We start from the raw sequence: 25820 nt of genomic DNA, 5'->3' as shown, positions 1-25820 counted from the left end.
CTCATAAAACCGTACTTAACAAAAAACATCGGGAAGTTAGTAATAGTGAAGAAAACAAGCCAATACATGTTTATTGTATGGCACAAAGACAAGGTATTACAAGATAAAGGATTACACCAAAAACAGCCTAAAAACTAATAAATTACAGACCTGAATAGCCATCAGTAAACCAAAAGCCAGAGCAATGCAAGGGGGGAAATGCTACTTACCATTCAAGCATCTGTTCGTTGTGTATAGGGCTGTGTGGTCACATGCTTTGTACACTGCTGCCATCTACTGTTGGGCTTGGACGTTTGTAGATTGTTTTCTTCAAATAAGTCTCTCGAGTCATGTGATGTATTACTCCTCTTGGCGGACATTGAGTATGTGCACCAAATCCATGTCAGAATGTTTTGGCACAGCCATTAAGCACGATGCACAGTGTTCCGTTTGATGTCGAAAATAAGAGATCCGCAAACAACACAGATTTTTGGGGAGAAGAGTGGGTGCATGTAAATTCACATTACACGCTATAAAATAGATGCTTACAGGGTAAGCACCATTTTTAGTTCATAGGATCTGTGGCTGCAAATGTACAGGCTTTGCTTGGACTGCAGAGTGCCGTTCAGAGGTGATGGCTAGCTTGTGGATGATGCAGATGATGTCTGGGACATAGGTTCTTAAAACTGTCTGACCTACTATGTCCTGATGACAGGCTAATACATCCACATGTAAGGGTATGTGGTGGTGATCAGGTGGCTGCTTTGAAAATATTCTCTAGTAGAATGCTCTCTAAGAAGGCCACGGTCGCACCTTTCTTACGAGTGGAGTGCACCTTGGTGGAACAGGAAGAACCCTCTTTAATTTGAAGCAGCAGGTTTGGATACATTTGACTAGCGATGTAGCTATGCTTACCTTTGAGACAGAATGATCTTTGGGAGGCTTTGGAAAGGCTACTAACAGCTGGCCAGATTTGTGGAAAGGGTTGGTCCTGTTGATGCAATTTTTAACAATTCTTTTAAGGTCTAATGTATGCAGTGCTCTTTCCCCTACAGAATCTGGTTGTGGGAAGAAGACTGGCTTGGTTCTAAGAACAACCCTCCCTTTATAGACCTAAATGAAGGGCTCTTGTAAAGTGAGTGCTTGCAGTTTGTTAATATGTCTGATTGAGATAATGCCCACCTTCCACAAGAGGAATTGAAGGGGGTGTGAATCCAAAGGTTCCGAGGATGGTCCTGTAAGCCTGTGAGCCTTGTGAGGACTGCATTAAGATTCCACACAAGGCAAGAGGTACTCTAGGCAGCATAACGAACTTGAGAAATTCCATGAAAGCCTGAACAACCTGTATTAAAAAAAAAAGGATGAATGCTCCCTGCTCTGCATGTAAGCTCCAAAGGCATCTAAGTGTAAACGTACAGAGGTGTATAAGAGGCCTGATTTTTGCATCTGCAGGTGGTGGCAGATGATGTCCTGAATGGTAGGCTTTATTGTGTTCAGAGTTTTCTAAATACAGTAGTGAATTAACATTTTCCATTTTGAAGTATAACAGGCCTGTATGGATGACTAACAAGCTTCCCTTAAGATGGACAGACATTAGTGTGGAAGATTGGGATATTCGACTTCTAGGACCTCAGGTGCCAGATCATCAGGTTGAGCTTTCCGGGGTCTGGATGCCTGACTTGACCTGGTCTTGGACAACTTGTCTCGGACAAGGTCTGAGCCTCTTGTAAGGGCTGATGGACATCTCCAGCAGTGTGGAGTACCAAGATTGTCTGGTTCAGGTGGGAGCTACCAGTAGGAGTGTCAATGATGGTAGCCTCAACCTCTTTACCAAACCAATGCCAAATCCTGTGCGCTGACAGCTGGGGAGAGTGTCCCGTTCTGTTGTCCTTAATGACCTGGGGAAAGACTTTAAGAATCAGATGGAATTGTAAGCAGCTCCAGGTAGTTGATGTGGCAACCCTGCGACCACAATCCCAGTGACAAAGAGATGTTGAGATGTGCTTCCCATCATATGAGGGAGATGTCCGAGGTTATACTCACCTGTGGAATGGGGTCTGAAAAAGGCCTACCTTGCAACAAGTTGTTGCTGTTCCACCATTACAGAAAGTGGTGAGCTCTGACCTGCACCCACACTAGATATTCTCAGTGACCCTCCACTTGGGTCCACTGAACCATGATGCACTCCTGTAAGGGGCACATATGAAGACTTGGGTGTCATGAAATGGCGATTCATACGGACATCATTCCTATAAGGCATTTCATGCTCATGACCGTGATATGACGATTTGGCTGAAAAAGCGGCAGTGCCTGGTGAATAGTGGTCAATCGTTGAGATAGGCTTTCTTTGTAATCATACCCAAGAAGCGTTGCATCGGTTTGGGTTACAAATGGGACTTGGGCTCATTTATGGTAAACCTCAGGGTTAGTCACTAGGGGAGGGTTTAAACTTCGTCTTAACCCTTGACATCACTACTCTTGCTTTAAAAGACTCCTTGAAATTATCTAGAGCAGACTTGAGCATGCCTCCAAGCATTGGTAAAACTGCATTATTCAATCCAATTTTTTTCTCAATGAGGAAGTCATCTTTCTTGTCGGTGACATACATCCACCTTATGGAAGGTTGTGACTGATCTCATGATAGGCCATTGTGTCATCAATGTGAGGTGGCTTTACTGGGTAGTGCTCCAAGTAACGATCTCCAGGGGGAGGATCTACATTATAAGCACTCATGTGATCATGCCCTGGGCCTGAGGGCTGATTATGGATGCAGCTATGAGACATAAGATTTCTTGGGTACGCCAAGAGACATCCATCTCGCCAGCCTTAGCAAACGCAGTGAGACAAAAATGGGCTACAAGGACAACCCTGAAACATAATATTTCATTTTGTTTTGTATATCCTGGCAGATGTATCTTCACACAACAAGACAGAACAAGAACTTTTAGTATATGTATAGCCTCTCGACTACTCTAGTGTGAATATTACACAACCAGCGTTTTCAAGCAGAGTCTGGCAGCTACCTACCTCATTCTTTGATGTTTTTGATAACATATTTATACTTTTTGTCGATGTAAAACATGTTGTAATCTTGAACAACTCCGCTCAATGAAAAAAAAAAAAAAGACAGAACAAGAACATTTAATAGTGATCTAAAAAGTTGTTAAACTTTGTCTCAGCACAAGAGATGAGTCCTGTCAGTCCAATCCAACCTGACATCCCTTAGAAAAAAAATAATCTTCTACATCAAATCTTAGGAGTAAACTCCAGTTTCATTTACCATAAATATTCTTAATTCAAAATAATAATCCTGGAGCTTTACATCGTAACCTAACACGCACAGACCATATGAGAATCTCTCACTTTAAAAGGATATAGGTAGTGTGATACACCCAAATTCCCCTGCAAGGTCACCAGCAGCATAATTGGTTCCATTATGTGTTCTCAAAGCATGGTTGATGGAAATACAGAGCGCTAAAGTGATCAAAAGAACATCAAACAAGATATTGCACAAATCACGCCTAGAGACTTCATGCTAGAAAAAGCAGGAGCTCATAACATTTCACAATAGTACTAATGCACAAGGAACTGGTACTAAACGCTAAGCAGCTTACACATTTTTGTACTCTACACCATCAGACGTGAACTACAAATACACAACAGAAAAGGATGAAATGGTGCTCTGCATTAATGAAGCACACCGCCCACAGTAGGGAGCGCACCCACCCTTTGAGGACAATTAAAAAAAATAAAGCATGAATCACAGGTATCCTATTTTAGAAAGTGAATGGGTGAATAGTAAAATTAAAAGGCAAATCTTGTTCCACCTCAAAAAATGAAATCCATCAGTGATTTTATTGATGAACATTCAAAAACCCATCTTAGATGCTTTATTTGAAGCATGGAGACGTGATAACCTGTACTTGCTTGTCTATACCGCACCATACCTTGTCACTCAAGAATTGACTACCTACTTGCCAACAAGACTGCAAAATCATAAATCTCTCATTATCCGCAAACTCATATTTTCAGATAATGCGGCCATCATGATTGCCTTTGAGTTCAAATAAACAAAAAGCCAAACTGTAGCAAAATGGCAATTCAGCGTTGTTACTTAACATTGAAACTTTAAAAATAAAATTAAGATCTTTAGAACAAATTTTCTGACAGTAATTTCTTCCCAGGCCCATTGTTACAAATCACTACAGAAACTTGAGAACAATACTTTCAGGGAAATAATCAGCCTGTTTGGGAAAAAAGAAGACCGAGTTGATCAAAGAAATTAAAAATAGCTTTTAAAAAAAATCAAGAAACTTGAAACACCTTAAATCGAAGCTAACTCATTAATCCCTACTGAGACACATGCAAAACTGAAATTAGATCGCAACCGAAAATGTACATTTGCAGCAGACCACATTTTACTGGATATAGAGGCCAGTTCCATCAAGGTGACAACAAAAGTTGCACGCTTGTAGCAAACTACCTTAAAATGAAGAAAGAAAAATAAAAAAATACTTTCATTAGGAAAAAAAACGGATGAAAATAAAACACTAAGATTCTTTGCGTCTTTAAAAGATTTCTAAAAATCTGTTTACACCAGCGACATCTCCATCAAATGACTTATCTGACTTCCAACCTCCTTCCAGGGACACCAAAATATTCGAACTTTGAAGCGGATATTGCAGAGAATGAAAGCCTCAAAAGAATAGCAGTCTTAAGGAAAAGAAAACCCATAGAAAAATACTGCCTTCCATCAGAATTAAAAAAAAATGCTCTCATGAAGAACTGCGACAGACTCCTTACTCTACAGTCTTTATCAGCAACAAACCTCAAAATGATTACTCACAGAAGCCACAGTGACTCCTACTCCTAAGGGGTATACCCAAATTTGTAAAATTCTAGCAAAGATTATTGCTTTGTAACTTGAATCTATCATCCAACAACTGGTAAACCTAGAACAAAAAAGCCCGGTTAATGATGCTTTGATCATGAGATTCCAACTAGAAAGCACTCCATCCACCAAAAGCTAGATGGCACTATCTGGCGTGGCATTAGATGCATAAAAAGCCTTCACTTGACTACAGTGTCTTATTCTTATATAACCCTTCAGTGGCAGGGTAAGGACAAGAAATCCACTAACCTTGACAGATTCCTTTATGCTTCACAAAAAGGCAGGTTTCCAACTACTGAAGTCACATCCTCAAGAGTCAGTCTTAATAGTGGAACACATTAAGGTCCTCCACTCTCCATAACACTTTATCCTTCCTTTGAAGCCCTTTCTACAGCAAAAAAAAGAAAAAACACTATAGCAAGTATATTAAAATTTACCATATTTGATACAAACGCCAACATGCAGATCCTGCACTCAGTGCAAAGCCTTTTCCATGAAATCTATATATTGGCTGGTAGTGGAGTTCATGAGCTAAATTAAACAAAGAAAAATGAGGCCATACCCCTCAACTAAACCCTGCTTTCAACACTTGGAAGGTTGCAATATTAGGTGGGGACAGACCTGCACCATGATACAGAAGTCACCAAGTTATCTTGAAAAGAACAAAAATCAACAAGGGAAGCTGCATCATGGAACAAGACTCGCATCAATTCTATAAAGTGACCTATATCTGTATCTTTCTGTGCCCTCTCTTGGTACTCCCTACACACTATACCCCCTCCAGTAGAGTGCCCTTCATGGCAACGTACTCTCCCTCGACCTTGCTCATTAGTCTACTTTCATGGACTGATAAATCTTCCTACCACGGTGAATTCTACTCCACCATACATGCTTCCAGTCATGCTGCTCCTTCCCGCTACCTTGATGTGATTCATCTCTTGAAATAGAAATATGAAATAAAAATGTGTTTTAAAAAAAGAACAAAAGTAAGATAGCACAGGCCATCAAATCGATATTTTTATGGCATTTGCTGACAACAATTTAACTGAAATTACACCATTTATTCATAAACAAAACTTTATTGCTTACATTGTTAAAACTGTACATTTCAGAGACACTGATCTCTAACTCCCTGTTCCGATAACCCTCTTTCATTCAGATACAGTGAAGCAGGAACTCGCCTGAGGTTAACAGTGATTTTTATGGATGTTCTTTTCCCTTCAAATGTTTCATCTTTTGGAATGGCTTATGGAGACGTGTTGTGGCATTAATATCTTATAATTTGCATTGGAAGGCATGGAAAGATGCTAAGTAACAAAGGGTGCTGAAAGTGACAACCCTCTGGGATAACTGTTGCTATTGTGCAGCCCTTGGTTTTCCTACAAGACAAGCACATCCGAGAAGACAGGACATTACGTATTACTGGGAAGAATGACTCTTCCACTGGTCACCTTCTTCCTGCAGATTAAAAACACTAAGACTATCCCTGTACTTTTACATAACAAGACCTAAGTAAAGTGTAGAAAATTTGGTTCCATAAAACATTTCATAGGATAGCAGGTAAACCAACATCCACATAAAATGGTTTTGCCACGGTTTGGAAAAAGACCAACGTTCTTGAATCCCACATTTCGAACCTCACAGCATGACACGCCGCACTAAGCTAGAAGTGGTTCGCTGGTCTGTGGTGGTGAAACGCCCGCAAGCTATTGATATAGCGCTTCAGTACATCTTTGTAGAATAATGCAAAGCTGTGTCACGTTCTCTGTTTAAACATGGTCGCTCTTGGCAAGGCCTCAGCTCTGGAGGGTGAGACACCTTCTTACGTGGACTGCAAATGAAATCCCTCTGTTTTGGCATTAAGCACGCAGACTCCGCAGAGAATCTACAATCGCTATGAATACAAGCGAAATGGTAATGTGACATCAGAAAAGGCTGGCACTAACCTATGATGCAGACTCCTTAAAAATGTTTTAAGACTAGGCACTAAAGGCATCCTTGTGTGAAGCGGCCATTTGGAGCACATAATCCGGGGAGCAGCTTCGTTGTCAACATATCCTGGCCAAAATTAGGGAAGCTCCAACAACAAATTTTGCAAGACAATATATTTACAGACCTACAACTTTGTGAAAATTGTGGTCAAACCCAATACCTACAGGATAGAAAGGGAAGTTATTGGAGGTGCCCACTGTGAGATACACACAGACCATTGCCACTTTAAAGCTGTCCATTACCGCTACTCCAAAAGGTTAGGACTTTGAAGAAACTGGCATCCATGAAAGTTAAAGCACATACTGGCTAAAGTTGAAACACATTTTTACAATGGAACACAGGGGTTTAGAACGGGTGTAAAGTCAGCTATTGACTGCACAACCAACCAATAAAAGATAAGCCATGAGTTCTTCCGAATTCTAGTTACAGATTTCAAAGGTACACATCTCTACCAGCTGGCCAATTTCATTAGAAAGCACACACCACCTCATAGGTACACGTAACCGTACTGTGCAGGTAACTACAGTGAATATGTACATACTGTTGTTTGGGTGCACAGTCCGTGCTCGCCAACCCTATCTAGTGTGTTAAACAAGACTGGACATACATCAGAATGTTCAGAGCTTACACGATTAATGGGGGGCACGCATGTGCACCGTACTACGGTTAGTAATCTATCGCGACGTGCAACACTTGAAAACTCAAATTTAGAAGGTGCATGGTAGTTTTGAAAGCAGGCCCAGCACAGGAGACCACGGCAGAATGGGTACATACGGCGGCAGGTTTGCAACTCAGTATTTATTGAGAACTACAGTTTAATGTAAGCAAGAAAGCTCACATCCGTGAGAAGCGGCTGCCTCAACCCCACTGTAGCCTTATCTGCTGCACGAATGGTAATTCCGAAAGCACTATTTTAACACACTACATCTCCAATGCAGCCATCGGTGCTTGTTTTATTGTATTTGTTGAATTCTAACCATTTCCTCCTCCTATAAATGCAGTGACTTCTCTAGGGTTGCATCACTGACACTACTTGTGCATCCGTGGAGCTTCGTTTGCACTCCAAAGATATGCCTACAACTCCCATCAGCACAGACTTTCGCATCCTTGGCTTCCCACGTAGTGCGGCTCTGCTCCGCTGGTACTTGGTGCTGCCTTACCTGTGCTCTCACCAGTGCATTCCCTGCTGCATAAAGTGGCTCCAGAAGGAGTCAATTTCTCCAGTGTTTTTAGCACCAGAGAACCATTACTGAATGATGTATCTGACATGCACCTCTAGGAGCTTTTCCCAAAAACCAAGCACTGCTGCTGTCAACGGACTGCAGAGCTACCGTAAGGTGAAATCACACTTTTTGGATAAATTAAAAACAGTTTTTTAAAAAGAATAAAGGTTTGAAATGTAGATAATCATTTACACAAAATGTCTCATGTCAACCTGAAAGGACCTTTCAAATTGAAATAATGTTTAAGCGAACACTAGCCTTCCCATTAAAACAAATAAAAACACTCGCTACAGTCAACAAATGTTGTAATGTTAAATGACGTAACACACAATGGTCTGGCTTTCAGGAGGATAAGGTAAATGTCAATTAATAAAACTAGGAGGGCCTAAACTGCATAGAATACATTATTGTGCGAGGACGAGTGACGCGGCAGGAAAGGGAGATAGTCGACAACACTACAAGTGCGGGAGTGGGCATCTTCAGAGGGGAGGCTGGCCATACAGACTACAGCACAGTCTGTCCGGGATCCAGGAGGGCGGTGGACACCTTGTTGGAAAGAGCAGTAAGACACTGTCAAGGACCCGAATGTCACAAGCCGAGTTGTGCCCTGTAGACTGGAAGTGTGACCCCCAAGCAGGCCATTCTGTTGCGCAGGCCTCTCAAGTAATGGTGCTCTGTCTTAAAAACTCAGAGAGAGGCCTTATGGTTCCAGCGTTCCAAAGGATATCTTCGATAAGGAATGAGCTGTTTAATACTGATAGCAGCAAAATGGCAGAAGAATGCCAATGGTCTTTACTGAGAGGACCAGAGTCAGAGTCCATCAAGTCTGCGCCAAAGAGAGCTCTTCCAAGCCTTCCTTCCCAATACGGTATCGGGCAAGGTCTTTCCTCGTTACTATCCCCACCACCTAAATAAAAAAGAAAAAAGAACATCAAATGAGTTAATCATGAAAACTTTAGTTTCAACTAACAGCAGCAAATATGCAAGCTTGGTGCTGTGATCTCTGAATACAGCAGGGCATCTCGTATGAGCCACAGGCCATTGAAAGCTTATTTAAATCTACATTATTTGATTTGCTGTTCTTGGTTAGTCATCATACTATAACCCTGGGTCTTTCCTAGGCATGTCCTTTCCCAGTCATGCAAAACCAATTCTGTTTGTGACACAGACAGTATAGACCAGATGCCTAAAACCAACATCTCTGAACATGCTTGCCACACAATCAACCAAGCTATGGGTGGAGGAAAACTAATCTCTCTCAAGGCTCTGGCACATTTCCCATCAATCTCCCACACAATATCTACAGACAATGCACAAAGCCTGAAGATAGTTCTCCTGTTTGCCTCATCCACATCACAGCAAACATATTTAGCATTGCGAGTGTGTGAACATATATATATATGATCCAGAAGCACATTTTTTCCTGGGAGACTTGGCGGCTTTTGGGTTTCAGGTTCTTTGAGGCAGAAACACTCTTTTTTTGTTTCCGAAATAAATCAGCAAGGACTTTAGATTTATGGATCCCTTCATTTTCCCCACAATTGTACGTGTGTGAGATGGCGGTGGGAAGAGTGGTTTGCAAAAGGGAAGCATCAAACGTTCAGGGATGGATGTGCTTATGCAGCCTGTCACAAGTGAAACTCAGATACTGCTATGCCCCACTGTCCAGTGCCCCTTCTACCAGAATACACAACTGAGTGGGAGGGTGGGGCTGGACTGCTCAATAACAAACACCCTTTCTGGGGATACACCCAGGGTTTTGAGATAAGCGAGAGAAAAACCGAAGTGAGCTGAATATAGCTTTGATGACAAGTGACAGGAGTGTGCTGCAGGCACACGGAGAATAGTTAGTGCCCCTTTAAGTGCAGGTAGGTTTTGTAATATGGGAGAGGAAACCTTGCAACATATTCTTTGGTTATGTTCAGAGGTGCTTGAGCACAGCAGTACCTACTCAAGATCAATCATCAAAACTAAAGGTATAAGTACTGTTTCCACGGCAACCCATTTCTGGTTCAGGGGGACCATCCCAAAATGTGTTGCTCATGTCGCTGGGCTTTTGAAGGTGAGTTTTAAGTTAGAGGATAGTAAGCTTTCAGTGAACTCTGTGCCATAATAATTATGTGTAGTCACTGTGGTCTGCTTCAATTTAATGTTTTTTCTATATAGGGACTGATGGTCCGCATGCCATGCTGCGGCTATTAACTTCATGCGTTTTCTGGACCATGCTGATCGCTACCCTCGGAGTGCTGGATTTTGTATTTTATCTTGGTTATAGTGTTTTAAACTGTATTGTTTATGACTTGTTTACCATGTTGCTGCTATCAACCTCATTCATTTTATTGATTATGCTGATCGTTTACCTCTGGACGCTGAATTTTGTATTATCCGATTGCCGATTTATTTATGGCCTATTGTATGAGGTTTTTATATAAACGTACACAATAAACTCACTTATTAATAAGATATAAAAAACATCATGGAGGTTAGTTTGAGGGCGAGAGAGAGAGTAGGGCAGGAAGATGTGGACAGATTTAGGAAGGACACGAGTGACGTTGCGTTTAAGGTCAGAGCTACATACAAGGCGTGAGTTTAGGTAGCTCATGTAATCCTACACAGCAATGTGATAAAACTCTATAAGTGAAGCGTTATTTACTCTTAATTTGGAGGCTTTACACTTACCCCGTTTTGACTGTCTACCACAACCAGATGACGCAGCCCCAGTGCACGGAACAATTTGAAAACCCGCGTCAGCGAAGCTGCCTGCAAGAGAAAGAAGACTGCAGTTAGATCATGAGGATAAATATTGTGTAGTCAGGTTTCTGTGTTATTCCTGCAATCCATACAGACTCTAGCTTGTCAACTCGTGTTTTCAAACAACTCCGGCCCTTCACCTCACGAGACCTTATGCTAACACCGTGAAGGCCCATCGGTCTCCTCTAGCCAGACCTAGGCACCACCGAATTCCCAAAAATGGACGGTACTTTTATTCGATAAAGTGGCAACCCGGATGACACTATGTGCACTGTGACACTCACTAGAAATGGTTGCCCGTACACCATTGTCGGGGAAGGTGTACGGTTCCTCGGTTTGGGCAGGGTTTAGTGATTTTTCGATTCTTTATTTAAACTTCTAACCAAAAAAGCAACGTCAAGAAAATTACACGTTTAGTAAGCGTTTGCCTCACAGGTGAACATATAACATACACGTGAAATCACATTTACTTGTACCATTAAGTACTTTTATTCCACATTCTGAGGAAATGTCGCCACCCTGTGGACGACACAGAAATGAGCCTAAGCAACATGGCGTACCAGACAAGAACAGGCGCGTCCATAAACTTGCCGTCACGTCGCCTACATCCCTCTCCTCAATTCAAATCCATGCGATTATCAAAACAAAATTAAATACTCCGTGGTGATTCGTTCAGCAGACTAAAATAGCTAAAAACCAGGAAAGGCAAGAGGGCTATAAACTTTAGTCGCTACATAAATGGTTTAAAAATGTGTTGCTTCGGAAGGGCTAAAACTTTGTGTAGAATATTTTTTTTAAAACACATAAAACTATCACCATGATAAGAAACGGTCACAGGCTTCCAATATAAATACAGAATTACATTGATACCTTTCCTAAAAACTTTAAATACCAGTTGTTTCTCATTTCATTCTTGAGGAAGTGGTGGGCAGGTCAGGTGACTGACCGTAGGAGAGTCTCAGCAAATTAGTTTTTGCAGGAGTATGTTTTTTTTTTATTTTCCAAATCAGTGGCTCAATACGACTCAACTTTTTTTAAAAACATGTATTTATTTATTAAACAGGGTAAAGAAACAGATCAGACCAACATAATGCTATTAGGCATAATAAATACAGAAGGAAAGCAATGAAGTGTGAACTTGCATTCCCAAAACAGCTTAACTAAATCACCCGACACTTGATCACAGCACGTAAGCTACATTAAAGCGCCTTAGAACATTTAAAGTACATAAACGTACTTTAGTACTTCCGTCTGAAAACGTTTCAGGAGAGGAACCCTAAACACTAAAGTGCCTGCGTACATTAGTAATACCTTAAAGTGCCTTAAATCAATTAAAGTGCATAAACATGATTTTGCGCTTCCATTTGACATCCTAACAAGGAAAGAACCCTGAACGTTGAAGTGCCTGCGTGCATTCATTCAGCTAGAAATACATGGAAACATAGATTATCTAAATAAAATACTATAATGCTTGAACACGAGTCTTTAAACATGAATCCCTTTTTCCATGTCAATATCTCTGACCGTACCTTTAACTTATACAATGCATTATAGAAGGTACAACTGTGCTAGTAAACACCATTGAGCATCACCACTTGGCACCTGTCTCCATTTACAAAGAAAAAAGAAACAGGAAGCACCTACTCTCCCCATATTACTAAAAACCTTGACATTGCCCACCTTCTTCTTGCATATGTCTCCTCGAAAATTTTGGTCCGCCTTATCTTTCCCACCCATAAATTAACAGTGGGGACATTAGTAGATTTCTAATTTTGCAAGATCAATGAGCGATCCACTGCGATCGCAGTTGAAAAACTACTGGGAGAACGTATTGATCTTGCCTACTGACAGTAACCAAATAAAACCAATGCAAGTCCTGATGATGCATGAACCTGAATTGTTTTACAAATTTTGGTGAGAATACTGAAGCCTGTGACATAGAACAAATTTAAGTCGCCTTTGTTCGTTGCATTGCACCGAAAATATTGGTGAGATGGGTACATTCAATGAAGCCTAGATGGAGTATAGTACACAAACCAACTTGAAAGAAATGCCGCCCTTTTATACTTAGCAGCTCTAAGAGCTTTATACCCCATCTCACAAATATGCTGCATTCTCTCAGTTTAAAAAAAAAAAAAAAAAACTTTATTTATTGGTATTTTCAAAAGCAACACATCCTATAATCAGTGTAGGTATAGCATAGTGTTGGTTTCATATACAAAATCTATTAGTATTATTGTCTTCTGGCAGCTATTGAAGCGGGCCATGCCCGTTCCAGGTCCATACATTGAGTCCAGTTTAGATATTCAGCATGCATTAACCCTAGGATAATTACAGTAGGGATATCATATCTGAGATCAGTTATTCAACTTTGTCTTGTTATTACCAATCAGAACATTAAACAAAACTGGAAACAAGGAACATATAGCACCTGAGGAACACTTCCTTGCTTAGGTGTACAGAGGTATTCATGGTGTGATGGGGGCGTCCAGTTGGTGGGGCCATTGTCTTTAGGCCATGCAGTCTCTGGGAATGGAGGAAGGTCCTACTACCTAGGTGTGGGGTGTATCTAGCACCTACATGTGTAACTGGAGCACTTCACAGCGGTGTAACACTAGCGGTTTCCACCTATCTGCCTCTACCGGTGCACCTGCAGATTGGTATCTGGCAGACTTGGCTGGGAACAAAGCGAATACTGGATGCCCTCCTTCTGGGGCACTCATTTCACCTCTGAATCGGAGGCCCACTGGCCTGCACCTCAGCTGTAAAGTATGGGAATAGGGTCACTATGCCAGTATCCACCTTGAAAGGTCCAAACTCTCGGGCACCCTTCAGTAGTACATCTCTGTCTCTATAATGCAGTAGTTTGGCCACAGGCATGCAGGGGGTGGCTTGGGGCCAGTGGCCTCGACGGCACTGGGTGCACCCTCTCCAATGCAAAAAACAGAGTGAGTTGCCCCAGGGCCACCTCAGTTTTCATCCACTGCTCCAGGTAGGACACTATGTCGGGTCCTTCGGTGCCTGCCGGAAGACCGATAATACGTACATGGTTTCTTCGGTTTCAGCCCTCTGCATCCTCCGCTCTAGTCGGTGGACACGTTTGGTCAATTGTACCAGTTGGACTTTCAACTTTTGGTGAGATGGATGCAAGTCAGTGAGTGTAGTCTCGGTGTTCCAGAATCTATGGGCTAGCTTCAGATGATCAGCTCTCAGTAGGCCCAATTCAACAGAGACCTGGCCTATTTCACACGGAAGGGTTGTTTTGGTGTCTTCTATAGCCCCCAGAATCTTATCCGGTGTGGCTTGTAGTGAGGTGGGGACAGGGTCCATCATATCTGGTTGTGCCATGCCGCACACCCGTTGCTGTCCTTATGATTTGGCTCGTTTCTGCACCCTTGGTAGTCATCTGCACTACAGTTAGGGAGTTCCCAGGGGATCCCCAGCCTGTTCCACAATGGGCTTACGGACGTCTCTCATTCCCTAAGGCCCCTAGCTACAATACAGTGAGGCCGGATCTCGTGCAACGTGAAATACAGCCGTGGGCGAGGCTCCTATGGATCAAGCAGTCTCCCCGGTCACTATCTCATTAGCTGCCCCGCTTGTCAACTTCTGGGGAAGGAGGGCTGGGGAGAAAGCGGTGACACACAATGCATCGGGTGTCCGCCCACAGCCTTTTGACTTCCTCTCGCCACACTGCAGCTGCTAGGCTAGTGCGACCCCCCCCCCCCCGGGCCCAGACTAGGCCGCAGGGCAGGGTGTGGTCCATCAGCTCAGGCCACGCAGTCCGCTCAGGCCTGCAGGTACATCCTGTCACTGTCCTTCTGGGTTTCCCACCTCTGGGGCCTGCCTCTACTCATCCACGCCCATTCGGCACACCAGCTGTCTGTCCGGTGCGGGCCTCCCCATCAGCACTGACCCCTCTCGGCTGGCCGCAGCCAGTGGCCCACCTCCTTGGTGCCTTGGATCCAACGAGGTTCGTATGCCTTCTTCCCCCCTGCTCTGCGGACGAGTCGGGTCAGGTTCCAGGAACCAATGGGGTATTTAATGTAGGATATTTGTAGGGCTGGTGCGGCGCTAACAGATCAATTGTCAGCATTCTAGCCTGCCTAGCCACACCCCCATACTCTCGTAGTTAATGTACATCCTGTTTCTCTAATAACTCTTTCTAGAAAATCCGGAACCACTCCTTGGCTTACATCGCTTCTAAGAAGCCTGCACCTATTTTCCAAAATCTAAACGTTTAGTCTTATATAACAAGTGGACCAAACAAACAGGATTCAGTCTTCATTTCCAATTAGTCAGCCTTCAAGAAACAAGTTATCTGTCTATAACTGTACTGAAGGTCCATACTATTACACCCGAATCGTCAGGTTACTTGATCCCACATTATTAACATCATACCTGTATCGAAGTTTCCAAATTTGTTGAACCCTTTCTCTTCCCATTGACGCAGCATAGGCTTTGGAACCATCAGACCCCAAATTTCATACTCCTGCAATCGAGCATAGGAATGACAATTTGGACTCTCCCAAGACTTACAATAAGCTTGTAAAACCTGTACTAGCACCCCCAAAGTCTTATATCTAGACTTCTTGGGTAGTTTCGTCATCTTCAAAAACACAGGCAATCTGATCTCACTTTGATTGACCATAAGGTTTAAAAAGAGGTTACCAAACCCTGTATTTGCTATAGAAACTCTGATCAGGTTGTCCAGGAGGGCCGCCTGATAGTAGGTCCTAATATGAGGAAGAGCCAGTCCCGCTAGTTATACCCCCAGTTTGAACATTTCCTTCTTTACCTTGGGGTTTTTAGTTCTGCCATAAAAATGTTAAATGTTTGAAAGTTTATGTCAAAGTCTCTAAAATATGCACTAGGTATCCGTAAGGGAAGGTTAATAAATAAAGAATAGAAGCAAAGCCAGGATTGACATTTTAACTAATGCAACTCTCTCGATCAACCTCAGCTTCTTTGTGTATATGCTTATAGTGCCCTACAAACACCTCTGCAATCACACCTTCCTCACATTCTAGCACTCCTGTAGCCAGATTTTTCAAATTACTTAACATTTGCCCATTCTTTTTAATTTTTGTTGATCAGGCCAAATATTTCCCTATTTGCTCTAACGCCCCCAAAATCTCCTCTATTAAAAACACGTCCATAAGATCTTATTTGACTTTTTCTAGCAAGCCTCTCCTCTTGATATTCTGTCAATGATACTGACTTCCCTTAGTAGAAAAACAAATAAATAAAAAAATAATAACTTGCTCGTGGCCTTGTCAACTGCCGCATGAAGCTTCAGAATTTTCTCCAATCGGCACTTGTTGCCGGTTTATATCAAAACGCTCTTTTATAAAATCCCTCATCTTGTACAACGAGATCTGGTCTGAAAGCTGCGACCTATCAAAATGCCACCTTACTTTTACCTTTGGAAGCAGACTTAACACCATCTAAAGACTAACTACTAAATGACCAGAGAAAGAGAGTGCCATATGTAGGAAAGTAGCCTCTTTCTAGCTTGGGTATCCCCACTTTTGGCCTGTTTGTCAGTGTGTTTGACTGTGTTCACTGGGATCCTGCTAACCAGGGCCCCAGTGACTGTGCCTTCTCCTCTAAATTTGGTTGCTGGTAACTATTTCTCCCCATACTGGTGCCCCTTGTAAGTCCCTAGTATATGGTACCTGGGTATCCAGGGCATTGGGGCTTCAGAGGATCCCTATGAGCTGCAGCAGTTATTCTGCCTCGCATAGGGAGCCCATGCAACGGGTTCCGCAGGCCTGCCATTGCGGCCTGCGTGAACTGGGTGCACGCACCCTGTTTCGCTACAGGTCACTGCACCAGGTCACTGTAAGTCACCCCCATGTGAGGCCCTCTCAGTCCAGAGGGCAGGGTGCAGGTATCTGTGTGTGAGGGCACCCCTGTACTGGCAGAGGTGCCCCCACGAACTCCAGCCCCATTTTACTGGACTCTGGGAGTGCGGGGACGCCATTTTAAATGTGTACTGGACATAGGTCATTACCTAAGTCCAGCTACATAATGGTAACTCTGAACCTAGGCATGTTTGGTATCAAACATGTCAGAATCATACCCCAATACTGTTGCAAGTATTGGAAGTATAATTTCATGCACTCTAGGGGCTCCTTAGAGGACCACATAATTGCTACCACCAGTCTTACAGAGTTTTCCCAGGCAGCCCAGCTGCTGCCATCCCTTAGACAGCTTTCTTCCCTCCTGGTACTTGATCTGATCAAGCCCAGGAAAGCAGAACAAAGGATTTCCTTTGGGAGAGGAGGTAACACCCTCTCCCTTTAGAAATAGGTGTGACTGGCCCAAACCACTTTTTTTCCTTTCAAAGGCACATTTGGTGCCCTTCTTGCATAGTCCCCCCAGTCCCTGCTCTGGCGCGAAACTGGACAATGGAAAGGAGGGTCCCTGGGTTCTGTCATCTTGACTCCAAAGCTGGCAAGGAACTCTGGGATCATCTGAGTGGCCAGGCCAGGCAGGTGATGTTAGAGGCACCCTGTGATAAGTAGTTAGGTAACCAAGCCCCCTCTTTGGGCCATATAGGGTCTTCCTCTGGGGTGGGTCCTCAGATTAGTCTAGCAAGATTCCAGCAGGACTCCTCTGCAAACTCTGCTTCGACTTCTGGCTTCTGGAACCGCAACTGGACCTTCCAGGAACCTACAAGCTGCAGATCCAACAAGGAAGAGTAATCTGCAACATTGTATCCAGAATTCCTGCCAGCTTTGCAATATTTCCCCAGCTGTGCATCCTCAGAAGACTGCAACTCTTCAGCCTGCACAAGAAGAAATAGGAATCTCCCTTGGGGTGAAGGCATCACTCCCTGTAACTACAGGTACCTGGCTGCAACGAAAACCATCTGCGTGGATCTCCCCTCATACTGAGTGGTGTGGGTCCTGCATCATAGGTGGTGGTCCGGAGAGTCTCCCTTGGTCCTCACTACCAGCTGTCGCACTTGGGTGGTGGTAAGTCCTTTCCACCCCACGCAAGACAGTACCCCGTGCACTGTGTCCTTTGCAGCTGCCAAGGCTTGTTTGCTTCACCTCCAAGGGGAACTTCAGGTGACGTGTAGCTCCAGCCCCCAACAATCCCTCCTGCAACTCCTGGGCCTCTGTGTGGTCCTCTGACAACGTGGGAGCGACTTCTGTGTCCCTGTCCTGTGGGACACCTGTGGGTGCTGCCTCTGCTTCTGTGGGCCTTTTGCGACTCGGAGGGTCTCCTGTGACTCCCCCTCCTGGGTAGAGTCCTCCTAGATTTTGCTGGTCCCCTCAAGCACCCCCTTTCCTTAAACCTCGAGTTTGCCTCTGCCAAGGCTTGTTGGTGGAAATCCTTCACCGACACTCATCTGCAATCCAGCTTCAGGCATGGAACACCTTTTGCATGCATCAGGAACTCTTTTACAGCTGCTATGCTGCAGTGCTGACCTGTCTTTCTTCTTCGTCGACCAACTACAAAAGGTACCTCGGTGGGTAATATCTCCTACTCCCCCTGGACTCCATGGACACTTCTGGACTTGGTCCCCTCTGTCCACAGGTCTCCAGCTGCGGTTTTCCACTGCTGGTTTCTTGCAGGCTGTTCTGGGTGTCTTATTTTTCTTCTTTTCGTCCTTTGGGGTGATTTTAGGGAAATCGAGTGTTACCTCTGCATTTCTGGACTCTGGAAGGGGGGGTACTACATTACTAACCTGCGTGGTTTCCTAGTACTCCCAGCTCCCCGCTACACAATGTACTTACCTAGGTGGGGGTAGGGATGGTGGTTAGGGCTGTGTTTGCATTCCACTTTCTTAGCATATGGTTTGGGCTCCCCTAGGACTACTATTGTATATTGCTATTTTATAGTTTTCTCACCTTTTTATGCCTCTTACCGTTTATTAGTGTATATGGAAAATGTCACCTACCCAGTGTACATCTGTTCGTGGCATATAATGCTGAAGATTCACATGCTGTGCATATTTCGCCATCTAGTGTAGGTCTCAGAGTGTTACAGGTTGTTTTTCTTCGAAGAAGCTTTTTCGAGTCACAAGGTTGAGTGACGACTCCTCTCGCTGATAGTGCGCATGGGCAACGAATCCTTAGATTGTTTTCCCGCAGGAGAGTAAAGCTAGCAGTGAATGATTGTTTATGTTTAAATATACAGTAAGTAAAGAAGATGCCCATGCAATGTATATACATATTTACATAATAAAGTACTACAGCGGCCACAGGCTTCCGGGGAGAAGGGAGGGCGCATGTGAATCTGCAGCACTACATGCCACGAACAGATGACACTTTCCGTTCAATGGCACGTTTAGCTGCAGATACACATGCTGTGCATAGACTGAAAAGCAGTCTCCTCCTAAGTAAGCAGCGGTGGCTAGCCTGTAGGAGTTGGAGCAGTTTGAAATAGTGTTTTAAGCACTGCTTGACCAACATTTGCTTCTTGTTGTGTGGACCATGTGGCTGCGTTGCATATATTTGCCACTGGTATATTTCCTGAGAATGCCATTGAAGCTGCTTTCTTTCTAGTAGAATGTGCTTTAGGAGTTACTAATAGTTGCCTTTTAGCTTTAAGATAGCACGTTTAAATACACTTTACTATCCATCTGACCAATCCTTGTTTGGAAATGGGATTACCTTTATGAGGTTGGTGAAAAGCCACAAAAAGTTGTTTAGATTTTCTAAACTCTTTTGTTCTGTCTATATAATACATGACAGTTCTTTTGAGATCAAGAGTGTGGTGGGCTCTATCAGCAACAGAATCTGGCTATGGAAAGAAGACTGGCAATTCCACTGACTGACTAAGGTGAAACCACTTTGGGTAGAATTTTTGGATTTGTCCTAAGTACTATTTCATGTTTGTGTACTTGGAAGACTAGTTTTTCTAATGTGAATGCTTGGATTTCACTTATTCTTCTTAAGGAAGTAATTGCTACCCGGAACGCAACCTTCCATGAGAGAAACTGAAGAGCGCAAGAATGCATGGTTCAAATGGTGGACCCATAAGTAGTGTGAGCACAATGTTAAGATTCCATGCAGGAGCTGGTGGAGCTCTAGGTGGAATAACTCTTTTAAGGACTTCCATAAAAGCTTTTAGGACAGGAACTCTAAATAGAGAGGGATGTTGTCTGTTTTGGAGGAAGGCTGATATCGCTGTCAAATTAATTTTATTAGATGAATATGCAAGATTTGCTTTTTGTAAGTAAAGCAGTAACATGCAATATCCTGTACTGATGCTTTAAGTGAATCAATGTTTTTAGGTTGACAGTAATGCACAAAAGTTTCCATTTATTTGCCTAGCACTGCCTGGTTGTAGGTTTACATGCTTTTTTTAGGATGTCCATACACTCTGATGGAAGCTGTAGGTATCCAAATTCTGTGACCTCAGGAACCAAATCGCCAGGTTGAGCATACTGGGATTGGGATGCCTGATCTGACCCTTTTTTTTTTTTTTATTTTTTTTTTTGAGTCAATAGGTCTGGTCTGTTTGGGAGTTTGGGAAGTGGTACTAATGACAGATCTAGCAATGTTGAGTACCAGTTTTGACATGCCCATGTGGGAGCTATGAGTATCATAGTGAGAGAGGGGTGATGGATTTTGTTGACCAGAAATGGAATTAGTGGGCGAGGGGGAAAAGCTTAAGCAAATATCCCTGACCAACTGATCCATAGGGCATTGCCTTTGGATTGAGGATGTGGGAACCTGGATGCAAAGTTTCAGGATTTTGCATTTTCGCTTGTTTCGAAAAGGTCTATGTCCGGTGTTCCCCACATGTGAAAGTACTGTTGAATTACTTGTGGATGAATCTCCCATTTGTGTATTTGTTGCTGCATCCTGCTTAAGAGGTGTGCAAGTTGGTTATGTATCCCTGGCAAATACTCTGCTCTTAGTTGAATGTGATTGTGAATTGCCCATTTCCAAATTGTCTGTGCTAGAAAGGACAATTGGAATGGGTGTGTCTGCTGTCTTCTGAGGTATGTCGCAACTACTGCTAGGCATTTTGTGAATATCCTTGGCGCTTTTGTTGCTCCAAAGGGTAGTACTTTGAATTGATAGTGCTTGCCTGCTATTACAAATCTTAAGTACTTGAGGTGTGCTGGATGTTAGGAATGTGGAAGTAAGCATCTTTTAGATCCAATGCTGTCATGTAGTCTTGTTTTTGTAACAAGGGAATGACATCCTGTAGAGTGACCATGTGAAAATGCTCTGACAGGATATATTGATTTAGGGGTCTAAGATCGAGAATTGGTCTGAGAGTGCCATCCTTTTTTGGTATGAGGAAGTATAGAGAATATACCCCTGTCCCTTGTTGATTGATGGGAACCATCTCTATTGCACCTTTGAGTAGAAGAAATTCTACCTCTCGTTTTACCAGACCAATGTGTTCAAGAGAAAGACTGTGTGAATGGGGAGTTATGTTTGGTGTTTGGCAATAACCATTGTTGATAATTGACAGTACCCATTGATCTGTTGTAATTTGTTGCCAGTGAGGAAGGAAATATTACAGTCTCCCTCCCACAGGAGAGGTACGCTGCGTTGGGATGCAGGGTAAGTCACTGCTTTGATGAGGTAGAGGCACCTCTTGCAGCAGCGGATTTGTCTCTAGATCTGAAAGTGTGTCCTCTAAAAGGGACCCTGAAAGATCCCCTGAGATAATAGTTGTTCCTGTTTTTGTTGGGACATAGAGGCCTCTGAAGTTTCTGGCTTAAATCCTCTTCTAAATTGAGGTTTACAAAATGACCCCTGAAAAGGTGTTGTGTAAAGGGCTCCCGTGGCTTTTGATGATTGAGTCCTTTTTTAATTTGTCAATGGTTGTATCCATCTCAGGTCCAAAAAGCTGCTGTTTATTAAATGGCATATTAAGGACTGATTGTTGCATTTCTGGTTTAAATCCTGAGGATCTCAACCAAGCATGCCTTCTAATCATAACACTAGTGTTGATTCCCCTAGCTGCTGTGTAAGCTGTGTCTAGTGCTGATCTAATCTGATTATTGGCAATGGCTTGTCCTTCTTTCACTACTTGCTGTGCTCTTTTTTGGTTTTCGTTTGGGAGGTTTTGAAGGAACTCCTGCATCTCGTCCCATTGTGCCCTATCATACCTGGCTAAAAGAGCCTGAAAGTTGGCGATTCTTCACTGATTTGCAGCTTGAGTTGACACTCTTTTGCCTGCTCCATCAAATTTGCGGTCTCTTTATCAGGTGGAGGAACATCCCTTGTGGACTGGCTATCTGCCCTTTTCCTGGCTGCACTGGCCACGATGGAATCAGGTGGCAATTGCTGTGATATAAAGACTGGATCAGACGGTGCAGCTTTATATATTTTTTCATCTACTCTAGGTGTTAACACCCTAGCCTTGACTGGTCTTTAAAAATGTCATCAGAATGTTTTAACATACCTGGTAACATTGGCAAACATTGATACGGTTTGTGAGTTGGGGAAAGTGTGTTAAATAAGAAATGCTCTTCTATAGGCTCAGGGTGCATTTGTACGTTATGATAAGAGACTGCCCTGGAAATGACCTGATTATAGGCTGTTGTATCCTCAGGTGGAGACGGCCTTGTGGGATACAAATCAGGGTCACTGGATGGAACTCGGTCAAAATCCTATATATCCCACAGATCCATGTTGTAAAAATTGTCACCCATTTAATCCTCATATGAAGAAACTGGGGAATGTGTGGGCGAAGGTGGTGGTGGTGAAGTGGGAAGATCAGGCCAATGTGGTAGAGAAGGCTATTGTACAGTCTTTCGCTTCTCCGCATGTTTAAAAATCTTCACTGGTGAAGGGCCAGTTTCCATATACTCTTCCCTGTTTCTTTTTGGATTTGAATTCTCCTTTGCTTTTGGTTCATGACCTAAAGAATTGGTCTGTCTGTTTCATCGGTTTCCTGTTCTGAAGATGAAACCTGTTTGCTTCCCATCAATGAATGCTACAAAAGCTTAGTAGCGGCATGCTTTATACAGGCTGAAAAAGTGATTTGTTCAGTAGGCAAACGTTTTTTTGACTCGGAATAGGAGCTTTGATGTTTCCGAAAAGGAACATGGATGTTTCAGCTCCGATGTGGTGTGCAGCCATCTGGGTTCTGAAGTGGAAGCCTCCATTTTTCAACTCAAAGCCAAAACAGGCGTGGCAGTCTGTTCATCAGAGTGAGTCTTGGCCTTTATCGGCGCCAAACGCGAGGGTTGGACCACAATATGTTGTTTTCGGGTCAAACCATGGGCAGCAAGCAGTGTTCAACCCAAGGCCTTCTGAGATTTTTTAATTTGTTTCTGATGGGAAGGGGCTAGTGAACTCACATACTGATCCTCAAGAAATATCTGGCTGTCCCCATCGGAATCCAGGTCGGAATCGGAGTCAGAGTCTCGGATGGAGACTATAGTCTGTGCCTGTTCCTCACCAAAGATGTCAGGTGGTGGTTCTGTGGACTTCAACGCCATCTCTAACCGTCTTGCTCTTCTATCCCAGAAGGTTTTCGTGGATCTGAACGATCAACACGCCTCGCAGGTCTCTTCTTTGTGGTCCAGAGAGAGGCAGAGGTTACACACAGAATGCTGGTCGGTGTAGGGGAACTTGGAGTGGCACAGAGGACAGAATCTAAATGGAGTCCGTTCAATGAGCCTGTAATGTAGTTGGCCGGAGAAGAACATGGGTGCCAAAAAGGGAGTTTAATCAATCCTGACGCTACAATCGGATTGAGTTTAGTCAGAAACGAATTAAAAAACGATACTGACGTTGAAGGAAAAAAAAGAGAAGTACCAAACCGAAATCTACCAGAGCAAGAGGGAACATGCCTGAACCTGACGGCAGAAAGAAAACAATCTAACGAAGGACTCGATGCCATTTGCACTATCACCAATAGGAGGAGTCACTCGATCTCATGACTCTAAAAAGCTTCTTCGACAAAAGAACAACTTGTAACACTTTGAGCCCAACACTAGATGGCGATATATGCACAGCATGTGTATCCGCAGCTACACATGGCATCGAACATATAAAGATATACATGGAAAATGTCACTAACCCAGTGTACATCTGTTCATGGCATGTAGTGCTGCAGATTCACATGCTATGCATGATTCCACCATCTAGTCTTGGGCTCTGAGTGTTACAAGTTGTTTTTCTTCGGAGAAGTCTTTTCGGAGTCACAGGATCGAGTGACTCCTCCTCTCCGTCATACTGCGCGTGGGCATCAACTCAACTGTAAATTGTTTTCCCGCAAAACGGTGAAGGAAGGAGTGACAGAGTGTAAGAATATAAATATTGTATAAAAGCAGTAAGTAAAAATAGATGTCTATGCAAATGTAAATGTATCTACATATGTACAAATGATAAAGCTTACAACGACTACAGGCTTCCAGGGAAGTGGGAGGGTGCATGTGAATCTGCAGCACTACATGCCACGAACAGATGTACACTGGGTTAGTGACATTTTACGTTCAATGGCATGTGTAGCTGCAGATACACATGCTATGCAGGGACTACAAAGCAGTTAATCCTCCCCAAAAATTGCAGTGGCTAGTCTGTAGGAGTTGAAGTTGTTTGAAATAATGCTCTTAAGACAGCTTGGCCAACACTGGCCTGTTGCTTTGAAAATACATGTGGCAGCTTTACATATATCAGCCATTGGTATGTTTCCTACGAATGCCATAGACGCACCCTTCTTTCTAGTAGAATGTGCTCTAGGTGTGATCAAAAGTTGTCTTTTTGTCTGAATGTAACATGTTTGTATGCATTTAACAATCCGTCTTGCTAATACTTGTTTAGAGATAGGATTGCCTTTATGTGATTGCTGAAAGGCAACAAAAAGTTGTTTAGTTTTCCTAAAATCTTTAGTTCTATCTATATAGTACAACAGAGCTCTTTTGAGGTCAAGGTTATGAAGGGCACTTTCTGCAATTGATTCTGGCTGTGGAAAGAAGGTTGGCAACTCCACTGTTTGGGGGTGATACTACTTTTGGTAGAAATTTGGGATTTGTCCTAAGTATGACTTTATGTTTGTGCACTTGGAAAAAAGGTTCTTCAAGAGTGAATGCTTGTATTTCACTAACTCTTTGCAATGAAGTGATAGCTACTAGGAAGGCAACCTTCCATGTCAAAAATGGAATCTGACAAGAATGCATGGGTTCAAAAGTTGGGCCTATGAGTCTGGTGAGTACGATATTTAGATTCCAAGTAGGAACAGGTGGTGTTCTAGGTGGAATAATACGTTTTAATCCTTCCATGAAGGCTAATATAACTGGGACTCTGAATAGAGGTGTGCTGAATAGTCTGCAAGTATGCTGATATTGCAGAAAGATTAATTTTAATGGATGAGAAAGCTAGATTTGATTTCTGCAAATGAAGTAGATAACACACAATATCTTGTATTGATGCTGTAAGTGTATCAGTATTTTTAGATTGACAGTAGTAAACAAATCTTTTCCATTTGTTAGCATACTATTGTCTAGTGGTAGGTTTACATGCCTGCTTGAGCACTTCCATACATTCTAATGGAAGTTTTAGGCATCCAAACTCTATGACTTCAGGAGCCAAATCGCATTGAGAGCACTTGGGTTTGGATGCCTGATTTGACCTTTGTTTTGTGATAGCAAATCCGATGTGTTTGGAAGTTTCGAGTGAGGTACTATTGACAGGTCTAGGAGTGTGGTGTACTAATGTTGTCGTGCCCACGTTGGGGCTATAAGTATCATGGTGAGAGATGTCTGATGTAGTTTCTTGACCAGAAAGGGAAGGAGTGGGAGAGGGGGGAAGGCGTAAGAAAATATTCCCAACCAATTGATCCATAGAGCACTGCTCTTGGATAGGGGATGTGGGTGTCAGGATTCAAAGTTTTGGCATTTTGCATTTTCACTTGTTGCAAATAAGTCTATTTCTGGTGTTCCCCACTTTTGAAGTACCTGAAAATTAATCTCCCATTCGTGTGTCTGTTGATGGTTCCTGCTTAGGAGAACAACCAGCTGACTGTGTACTCCAGGAATGTATTCTGCTAAT

The 25820-nt window shown here is 43.1% G+C and overlaps 1 protein-coding gene across 2 annotated transcripts in view; it reads right to left on the bottom strand.

Annotated features, from left to right (window-relative positions):
- Positions 1 to 5929: 5929 nt before the first annotated feature.
- Positions 5930 to 25820, bottom strand: part of CLCN7 (chloride voltage-gated channel 7) — a 273461-nt gene continuing 253570 nt past the window's right edge. For both annotated transcript variants that reach the window (XM_069210446.1, XM_069210445.1), the window contains 2 exons: positions 10765 to 10845; positions 5930 to 8992 (listed from right to left, as the gene is read on the bottom strand). In XM_069210446.1, the coding sequence (XP_069066547.1) occupies positions 8906 to 8992; positions 10765 to 10845 (168 nt within the window). In that variant the 3' untranslated portion in view covers positions 5930 to 8905. The remainder of the gene's footprint in view (positions 8993 to 10764; positions 10846 to 25820) is intronic.

This window comes from Pleurodeles waltl, chromosome 10 (genome assembly GCF_031143425.1).
Source record: "Pleurodeles waltl isolate 20211129_DDA chromosome 10, aPleWal1.hap1.20221129, whole genome shotgun sequence".
NCBI lineage: Eukaryota > Metazoa > Chordata > Amphibia > Caudata > Salamandridae > Pleurodeles > Pleurodeles waltl.
The sequence above is the reverse complement of the archived record's forward strand: the minus strand, read 5'-3'. Positions and strand labels throughout refer to the sequence as shown.